Source organism: Cetorhinus maximus, chromosome 11 (assembly GCF_964194155.1).
Source record: "Cetorhinus maximus chromosome 11, sCetMax3.hap1.1, whole genome shotgun sequence".
In the NCBI taxonomy this organism is placed as follows: Eukaryota; Metazoa; Chordata; class Chondrichthyes; order Lamniformes; family Cetorhinidae; genus Cetorhinus; species Cetorhinus maximus.
This window is the reverse complement of record NC_135889.1, coordinates 5,681,795-5,691,865: the sequence shown is the minus strand read 5'-3', so window position 1 is coordinate 5,691,865 and position 10,071 is coordinate 5,681,795. Positions and strand designations below refer to the sequence as shown.

The window sequence follows — 10,071 nt, the reverse complement described above, 5'->3', positions numbered from 1 at the left end:
GTGGGGGGGGGGGCCTGAAAAGCTGATTTCTCAATGTAACATCGCCAGTTTTTGAATAAAGCAATGACCAATTATAACGCAAGGACGGAAACATTTTGAAAATTGTTTCTGCCAATATCGTTTCAGCACCCTCTTGCTTAAAAGCAAGGAACGCCTCACAAAACGTGAATACAAGGGCGTGGATATGGGCACACCGGTTGCCTCAACATGTGGGAAGCGGGGGTTTTGGACAGTCTGTGACAATATTCTGATTTTCAATCAATCAGGTTCACACACACACACACACACACACACACAAGTTGATCAGCTCAGGGGAGTGAATCAAACAGGCGAGGAGACCCCTAGTTATGGATCCATTCTCGCCCCCTCTTAACCCCAGCCAGCGAAGCAACCGTCCCCAAATTTCATTCGGCAACACCTTCATTCATCATCGTCATTATTGGAGCAGCTTTCTGACTCTATTTTTTGTTTGAGTATCGCACTTTCTGTAATGAAACCAGGACCAAATAGGAAGTTGCAGTGAAATCGCGAGAGTGACCTTGTTTGGGGAGCCTGTTTAGGGCAGGGATCTGGTTACGTAGAACAAATCAGTTTAACAAGATCCACAACCTTTGTGTGTGTGTGTGTGTTATTTTTTTGTACATTTTGTTACAGTCGGGCCCTGGGTAATAAATGCAGGATCCCCCACCTTCATTCTCCTGAATCAAATCCCTTAACGGGGGCATTTCGCCGCATTCCCAGCCCCCGGGTTATTTGTTTATTCCGGGCATTTACGGACCTCATGTTATCACTAATGTCTCTAGTGTTGTTTGACGCTGATGGTGTTGGTACACGGTGACGCAATGGGCAGGAGGACTCGACACTAGTGAAAAATTTGGAGGTGTCAGAAAGAATATTTTTTTTTGATGTCCGTCCACGGGATGTGGGCCAGCATTTATTGCCCACCCCTAATTGCCCTTGAGAAGGTGGTGTTCAGCTGCCTCCTTGAACCGCTGCAGTCCCTGTGGTGAAGAGACCGAGGTACAGGTACAAAGACCCCAGGCAAGTCGGAAGCACCCGCTATTTTAGAGGTTGCACCCCCCCACACACACACACACACACAAACACTCACACACACAGCCCCAATTACAGCTCAAGCATTAGCCCAGGAATTTCCGCCCAGACTTTCATTTTCCACAAGTGAACTTCTTTTATAATGCCCCCCACCTCCCTCTCCCACCACTCACCCCCACCCCCACCCCCTCCTACCCCGGGAGTGGTGACGGTGGCAAACAAATTGCCCAGTTTACCTGGCAGCCCGTGAGAGGCATTCCAACAGAACCCAAGGCAGACCCCAGGCTCCAGACCCCAGACCCCAGACTCCAAACCCCAGACCCCAGACTCCAGACCCCAGACTCCAGACCCCAGAGCCTAGAGCCCAGACCCCAGACCTCAGACCCCAGAGCCCAGACCCCAGGCCCCAGAGCCCAGACTCCACACCCCAGACCTGAGACCCCACAGCCCAGAGCGCAGACCCCAGAGCCCAGAGCTCAGACTCCAGAGCCCAGAGCACAAAGCCCAGATGCCAAGACCCCAGCGCCCTGACTCCAGAGCCCAGACTCCAGAGCCCAGAGCCCAGACTCCAGAGCCCAGAGCCCAGACTCCAGAGCACAGAGCCCAGAGCCCAGACCCCAGAGCACAGAGCCCAGAGCCCAGACCCCAGAGCCCAGAGCACAGAGCCCAGAGCCCAGACCCCAGACCCCAGAGCCTAGACTCCAGACCCCAGAGCCCAGACTCCAGACCCCAGACCCCAGACTCCAGACCCCAGAGCCCAGGCCCTAGAGCCCAGAGCCCAGACCCCAGACTCCAGAGCCTAGACTCCAGACCCCAGAGCCCAGACTCCAGACCCCAGACTCCAGAGCCCAGAGCCCAGACCCCAGAGCCCAGAGCCCAGAGCCCAGAGCCCGGAGCCCAGAGCCCAGACCCCAGATCCCAGAGCCCAGAACCTGGAGCCCAGAGCCCAGACTCCAGAGCCCCAGAGCCCAGACCCCAGATCCCAGAGCCCAGACCCCAGAGCCCGGAGCCCAGAGCCCAGAGCCCAGAGCCCAGAGCCCAGAACCTGGAGCCCAGAGCCCAGAGCCCAGACTCCAGAGCCCCAGAGCCCAGACCCCAGAGCCCAGAGCCCAGAACCTGGAGCCCAGAGCCCAGAGCCCAGACTCCAGAGCCCCAGAGCCCAGACCCCAGATCCCAGAGCCCAGACCCCAGATCCCAGAGCCCAGACTCCAGAGCCCAGACCCCATACTCCAGAGCCCAGAGCCCAGAGCCTAGACCCCAGAGCCCAGAGCCCATCCCCTGGGCAAACACAGGCCTGAGAGAGGTGTGTGTGTGTGTAGGTGTGGGGAGGTGGTGAACAGGGGGAACCATTAGCACCTGGCAAATCCTAACTGTTGTACAAAGTGCACAGCTTGAAGTTTATCTATGTTGCTGGGAGTGTTACCTCACCCAAAGGGGGACAGAGAGAGAGACAGACATCTTTGTTCAAAGAGGAGGTAAAGTCACCAGCAGGCTGGAGAATGTCACAAGCATGCTCCAAAATTGGAGCCAAGTTTGCCAATAATCTCCCGGTGTGTTTTGTGTGGATGTGGCGAGGGCTGATCCACCACAGCACTTTAAAATATATATAAAAGCATTGGGGCTTTTAAAGGGCCTCTTCCTGATTGTGTTTTATATTTGTACTTATCCCCTCCCTATCATCGAGAATACATTTCTCGGGTGAACTCACCTGCTAAAATATGTTTCCATCCTGTGAAATCTGCCTTTGGCACCGGCCAGTTAGCTTTGGGAATAAAGTAATGGGCTCGCTTTTAATTAACTGGGATTTGACAGCACTGGTGGAGAGCGTGCAGAGGAGATTTACCAGGGATGCTGCCTGGGCTGGAGGGTCTGAGCTATGGGGAAAGATTGGATAGACTGGGATTGCTTTTCCTTGGATCAGGGAAGGTTGAGAGGGGACCTGATAGAGGTGTATAAGGTTATGAGGGGCACAGATAGAGTGGATAGGAAGGCACTTTGTCCATTAATAGAGGGGTCAATAACCAAGGTGGGGGGTGGGGGGCACAGATTTAAGGTAAGAGGTAGAAAGATAAGAGGGGAGATGAGGAGAATCTTTTTTCACCCAGAGGGGTGGCGGGAGTCTGGAACTCTCTGCCTGAAAGGGCGGTTGAGTCAGAAACTCTCGCAACCTTTCAGAAGTGTTTAGATATTCACTTGCGTTGCCAAAGCCTCCAGGGCTAGGGGCCAAGCGCTGGGAAACGGGATCAGTTGCAGTCAGGATCATTGTGGACCGGTGCGGAGACGATGGGCTGAACGGCCTCCTTCGGTGCTGTAGACGCCTCTGAGTGTATGAGACAGGAGGGGCCGCCCCCCCCCCCACAATCCCCTCCAAACCCTCCCTCCCTCCTTTAAAAGCATTCCTCCTGGCTGCTACAATGCGATTTGGAACTGAGAGCCTCCTGGAAAGGACTAGTCCCCGCCCCCTCCCGCCCCCCCCAGCCAATCAGCAGCTCCTGCCACCTCCGCATTCGTAACAGCTCTTCAGCCACTCGCATATCCACCACCCAGCCCCCCCCACCACCAACCCACTCCCCCCACTCCCCCCACTCCCTCCCTCCCTCCCTTTCCAACCAACACTCCCCCATCCCAACTCCTTGCATCCAAAAAAAAAGTTTGGGGAAACTTGGGCAAAGTTCCTGACTCCGCCGAACTCAGTTTCCATGTGGAGGGGACGAAGGTTCCGAGTCTGGCAGAAGGTGTTTTTTTATTTTATTTTATTTTATTTATAATTTATTATCCTGTGCAAAGGGTGAAGCCTTGCTGCGTTCATTGCGTTTCTTTGCCTCTCTCTCTCTCTCTCTCTCTCCCCTACCCCACACCCCCCCACCCCCAACCAAACACCACCCAACCTCTCCCTCTCTCCCTCCCTTTCCCCACCCCACCCTCCCCCACCTCCCCCCCCCACCCCCACCCCTCCCCTGTGCACCCATCCCCTCTCCCAGGGACTGTGTGACATGCCCTTAGGCAACATGCAGGCAAGTCCCCGCAGCCTGCCCGTGTCTCCCGCGGGCAGCCTGGCCAGCAGCAGCGGCGACGAGGAGGCAGACCGGCAGCAGAAGAGGTACGACAGCAAGAGGAGGTACTGCAAGAAGTCCAGCGAGGACGGGAGCCCCAACCCCGGCAAGAGGAACAAAAAATCCAGCCCCAGCTCGCAGTCGTACGAGGAGCTGCAGAGCCAGAGGATTCTGGCCAACGTCCGGGAGCGGCAGAGAACTCAGTCGCTGAACGAGGCGTTCTCGTCGCTCAGGAAAATCATCCCCACCCTCCCCTCCGACAAGCTCAGCAAAATCCAGACCCTCAAACTGGCCGCCAGGTACATCGACTTTCTCTATCAGGTCCTGCAGAGCGACGAGATGGACCAGAAAATGACCAGCTGCAGCTATGTGGCCCACGAGAGACTGAGTTACGCTTTCTCCGTGTGGAGAATGGAGGGGGCCTGGTCCATGTCCGCCACTCACTAGCCTCCAGAGCGGTACGTGTTCCTCAATCTAATCCACTCGGCTACGTTCCTACTCAAACTGTCAAGGCAGCAGTCTGTGTGTCTGGGTGTAATGTGTGTGGGTGTGTGAGAGAGACTGTGTGTGTGTGTGTCTGGGTGTATATGTGTTGGTGTGTGAGAGAGAAAGACTGTGCGTGTGTGTGTGTGTGTGTGTTTCTGAGTGAATGTGTGTATGAGACTCTGTGTGTCTGGGTGTGTGTGTGTGTGTGTGTGAGACTGTGTGTGTCTGGTTGTATATGTGTGTGTGTGTGAGAGGGAGACTGTGCGTGTGTGTGTGTGTTTCTGAGTGAGTGTGTGAATGAGACTGTGTGTGTCTGGGTATATGTGTGTGTGTGAGACTGTGTGTGTCTGGTTGTATATGTGTGGGTGTGTGAGAGGGAGACTGTGTGTGTGTGTGTGTCTGTATGTGTGAGAGTCTGGCTGTGTGTGTGTAAGATTGGGTGTGTGTGTGTGAGACTGGGTGTGTCTGGGTGTGTGTGTGTGTGAGACTGTGTGTGTCTGGGTGTCTGTGTCTGGGTGTCTGTCTGTGTATGTGTGAGATTGGATGTATGTGTGTGTGAGAGAGAGAGACTGGATGTGTGTGTGAGACTGGATGTGTGTGTGAGACTGTGCGTGTCTGGGTGTGTGTGTGAGAAACTGTGTGTATGTGTGTCTGTGTGTGTTTGTGTGGGTGTATGTGTGTCCGGGTGTGTGCCTGTTTTGTGTGTGTGTGTGTGTGTGTGTGACTGGGTGTTTGAGTCTGTGTGTGTGTGGGGGGGTGGGCATGTGTGTCTGGATGTCTGTGTGAGTGTGTTTGGGTGTATGTGTGTGGGAGGGTGTGTGTGTGTGTGTGGGTGGTGGGCATGTGTGTCTGGATGTCTGTTTGTGTGTCTGGGTGGGTGTGGGTGGGTGGGCATGTGTGTCTGGATGTCTGTGTGAGTGTGTTTGAGTGTATGTGTGTGGGTGGGGTGTGTGTGTGTGTGGGGGGGTGGGCATGTGTGTCTGGATGTCTGTGTGAGTGTGTTTGAGTGTATGTGTGTGGGTGGGGTGTATGTGTGTGTGTGGGTGGGCATGTGTGTCTGGATGTCTGTGTGTGTGTCTGGGTGTATGTGTATGGGTGGGGGAGAGTGTGTGTGTGTGTGAGGGGGTGAAAGCGCGCGGGACTCCTGGGTGAATGGAACTGAGGCTTGTTGTTTCTGAAGCAGTTGTGTGGCAATATACAAGGTGTCCATTCGCCGACAAACTCAATTCCTCCAGTGGGTCCCGCAACAGTTCCTGTCTCTCTGAAATGCGGGGCAGCAGACAGATTTTCTGCTTGTAAAGTCCCCTTGCAAGTCCCACGTTCAGATGATTTCCGTCTGCACTCAGCGTCTGGGGCTGGAAGTCTATTTCTCCCGTTAGCAATCGCCAATATTTACAGGGTAGAGTGACTGAGACTTAAAGGCACCGAGGGTGTTAAGTACCGGGGGTAAATACTCCTTAACCCCGGCGATGTCGGAGCTGGGTGAAAGTTACAACAGAGCACATTTAATCTTAGATTCCAAGTTTCATTACGGTTTGGATCACAATCATATTTTGCAGTGATTATGAAAACATATGTAATCCTTCGGAATTTTTTAAAGGTGGGGTTGGGGAGAGGTCGCAAAGAAATCCTATCGGGTGCCCATAATCACCCGCAGGTTAGGAAATGGGTCCATAGATGAAAGGGTTAGGGACATTAGTGAAGAACTTGCTTCCGTGAGCAAGTTACTAATATTCATACGAGGGTCAGGAACGACTGTTTATATATACTTTTTTTTAAAATTATCAATTTAATACTTATAATGTTATATATATATATAACCCAGATTTTATTTCCAAAAATATACTTTATTAATACAATTTGTTAAAGTTCATTAAGAAACATTGTGAATTGACTATTTACAGAAAGTGCAATAAGATTCAACTTCCTCCAGACAGCATTTCCACTCTGAGGTGCCCCGGGACATTGGAGAGACTCTTGATATTTACTATACATGATCCGGACGAAATGGGAAATAAGATATTATCCTGACACGTGCAACTAACATGTGCCTTTGCAGCGGGGACGCGCGTTTTGCTTTCGATTGACCGTAGACGACCTATCTATCGGAGCGTGGGTCTAGCTAGATCATTGATGCGGAGCCCACTCAGATGTAACGAGAAACTAACAGAGACGAGGGCTAATCCTGAGGCGAACGACCCTTATCTCCCGGTCTCGTCCGCCCGTCATTCTTCACCTCCAGAGTGACAGCGAGGAGTTAGAATATGAGCAATGTGTGTGTGTTTTTTTTTTGGTCTACTCTGCTTTACTTTGCTTAGTGGCTGGGACGCTGTGGTTAAAGTCACCTCTCCTGATCTGTGTGTTGACAGGCAGTTAAATGTCGGTGAAGATTGGAAGTGAGCGATCATTGCTACTTCGCCTCACAAAGGCTCTGAACTCTCAAAACAAGTCTTCCAGAACGGACAGTGAATTGAAAGATTTCGACAGCAAGAAGATTAAATAAAGTGTCGTTTTTTAACCCCCCAAAAAAGTCCAAACATCGCCCCGCGATGTAGGAGAAGAGTGTGCGGTTCAATCGTGATCAAGTGACAATATCCGCATCCAGGACCTCGGCTCGGACTGAGCGCGTTGGGATCTTCCCATCCGCTTTACGCTTTAGAGTAAAAATTAGTCTATTGCTGAGGTTAACCATCCAGACAAATTTGGACCAAGACAGATCAAGAGAAGCAAACAAACAAAAAAAAAAGAATAAAATATCAGCACTTCTGGTCACTGCTTGTTCGTCCTCAGTAAACCTGGAATAAGCAAAGCGTCACCTTGTTACCGTTTCTCTATCGCGTGTAAATCTTGCTAGTTTATTTATTAAAGTGTTATCACCGAATGGGTGTGTGAGGCGGTGGACTGGTGGCTTCCTTCTTGGCGATACAGAACTTGGTCCTCTTGAGTCGTGTGTGTGTGTGTGTGTGTGAGCTGATTGGGGCGGGGGTTGGGGGTTGGGGGGTCGGGATATGGATTTTTTTAAACAAAATTCAAGTTATTGCCTGGTTTACACAGAAACAAATTTAGTCATTTTTAAAGAATTTTAAAAAAAACGGATTTTCCTGATTAAATAAAACAATCAGACAGAAAATACAAGCCTTAAAACTGACTCAAAATATCTCAAAACTGACGATATCTCAAAACTGACGATATCTCAAAACTGACAATATCTCAAAACCGACAATAAAAACATGACTGGCGGAAATTCACCCTTTATATACCTTTGGATATCGGGGGGGTATATATCTTGCCTCTGTACACACCAGGGAGTGTCAGATTTTTATAGAATGTAGAACATCCATGTATGTGTGTTTATGTATGTGTGTTTATGTATGTGTGTTTATGTGTGTGTGTTCAGCACGTTTGCAATAGACGATCAGCAAAAGCAGCCAGACCTAGGGTCAGTAAAACAGAGAGCAGGCGACAGATTAACCGTAGTCCTCACCTCAGCCCTGAAGTGTCAGACTTCAGTGTTGGATGAGCTCAGTCAGTTGCTTGTATCGGGGACATGGATGTACCAAGTAGATCACCATTTATAAATTAGCTGGTTAAACAGTAACACGATGAGAGGGTGGACATTGCTCAGTTTGGTGTATTGGAGGTTTGACTACTGAGAGTTTTGTCCGGTCGTATAACGGGAACTGAATGTATCCAAAATATCAAACACATGGAGAAGCAGATTTGTCTTAATTGCTAAGGGTACGGATCGATAATGTGGTCGGCCGGCTTCCCACTTAATGGGGACGGCGGCTTCCTTTTAAAGTTCCGATTTTTGAAACTGTTTAACGTCAACTTGCCTTCGGGGGAGTTGCAGAATTCCCAGTGCTGGGATTTGAGAATTTGAGAGAGAGAAAGGGAAAGAGAGAGAGAGAGAGAGAAGTAAGAAACTGTGAACTTGCACATGTTAAACTCGGGAGGGGGAGGAGGGGGAGGAAGGGGGGGAGGTTTAAACTTGTGCAGTTAAAATGTCACAGATCAAGGGAAATGTATTCGTAATGAAGCAACAGCGTTGTGGAGGCGCCTGTGGAACGAAGCGGCCTATAAGATCTTGTCTGAAAGTATTGGCGGGAGCAGGTCCATAACAAACTGGCTGCAAAGTTGGTGCAGTGGTCGATGTAGAAATGGAAGTGGCCAAGAGGTGATCTTTCACTCATTAGGGTCCCGGGGACTGCCACAAACTTACTCCAGGTAGGCACGGATTAACCATTAACCCTGTGACAGCGGTTTACAGTCGGTAGAGAGGAAGGAATCTGATCTCTTCCCCCCACCCACCCACCACCCCTCCTCTTTCAGACATTATTTCTCACTCTCTGACCAGCCTGACCTTTAACTGCGGCCCTTCGCGCTCCTTGAGTTGCAATGTGATATCCCCACCCCCACCCCACCAACCCTGTAGCCTTAGGAAGGACTCCCCATTTTCTGGAGCAGTTGGATGGTGGAATTGAGTGGCGAGTCCGGTTCCCGAAGCGCTTCGTGGGCTGTAGGTGATACCGGCTTTGATGCAGGACAGTCCGGCAGTGAGGAATTGCACCCCCACCCTCCCCTTCCCCTCCCCTCTCCCCAGCACCCCCTCCCCAACAGTCTTTGTGACTGAATCCCTCAATATATATCCTGTACCCTTGGTTAGCCAGCTTTGTTCACTTTGTTTCCTTTAGCACTGGGGGGTGTGGGTCACCCTTGGTTATCGGGACCTCACTTCTGAGCTCCAGACCTTCATTGCCCCAATGCTCCCTTCCCCTTTTTTTAAATTTTTCACTGACACATTCATCCCATCCAACATCCTCAAGCGCAGTGTGAAAGCGGCCGGACCGTGCACCCCTGTCCTGTGGTATCTGGGGAGGTTGGAGGGGGAGGTTGGAGGGGAGGGTAGTGAATCATTAGGAAAGGCGTTATACAATATATTATATACAATCACTGTAAAAACGAAGGAAAAATATTTCTCCCCCCAGCCCCCTTTCTCCCCTCCCAACCCTCCCCGTTTCCGCTATGGCAGACAGAGGCATTGAGTAAAAGGTGTGTGTGTGTGTGTTGGGGGGGGGTGGTGGGGAGAGGAGGACAGAGTTGGGGGAAGGGGGTGTTTGGGGGGTGGGAGGAGAGAGGGGGCTGGGGGTGGGAGGTCTGGTCGCGGAATTAAGGTTCGTGCCTTTGCATAAGATTGTTCAACAAGTTGACCCCCTCCCCCCACCCCCCCAACCCCCACGTCCAGGCGGCCGGAGTCCTGGACAATGTATGGGTCAAGTGTCATGTGCTCTGCGTCCAGTGGCCTGCCGCCACAGTTAGAAAATAGTAGCCCACCCCCACCCTCACCCCAACCCCCACCGGACTGTGAGTCTTTCTTTCCAAAGAGTTTCGCAAGAGAGTTTACGACCCTCCCCAGTGTAATTTTTAACCCCGTGTAATTTGGCTCCCCGCAATGAATCACTTAATCTGGGGAAGTTGG

General features: G+C 51.4%; 1 protein-coding gene across 2 annotated transcripts; it reads left to right on the top strand.

Moving 5' to 3' along the window:
• The first annotated feature begins 4,023 nt into the window (after window positions 1-4,023).
• LOC144686244 (twist-related protein 2-like) lies at window positions 4,024-7,082 on the top strand. Of its 2 annotated transcripts, none has more exons than XM_078551338.1 (2): window positions 4,024-4,564; window positions 6,962-7,082. In XM_078551338.1, the coding sequence occupies exon 1, from the start codon at window positions 4,047-4,049 to the stop codon at window positions 4,551-4,553; it is 507 nt and encodes a 168-aa protein (XP_078407464.1). In that variant the 5' UTR covers window positions 4,024-4,046; the 3' UTR covers window positions 4,554-4,564; window positions 6,962-7,082. The 2 variants fall into 2 exon arrangements, with proteins under 2 accessions (XP_078407464.1, XP_078407462.1); XM_078551336.1 differs by lacking the exon at window positions 6,962-7,082 and adding an exon at window positions 6,497-6,746.
• Window positions 7,083-10,071: the final 2,989 nt, after the last annotated feature.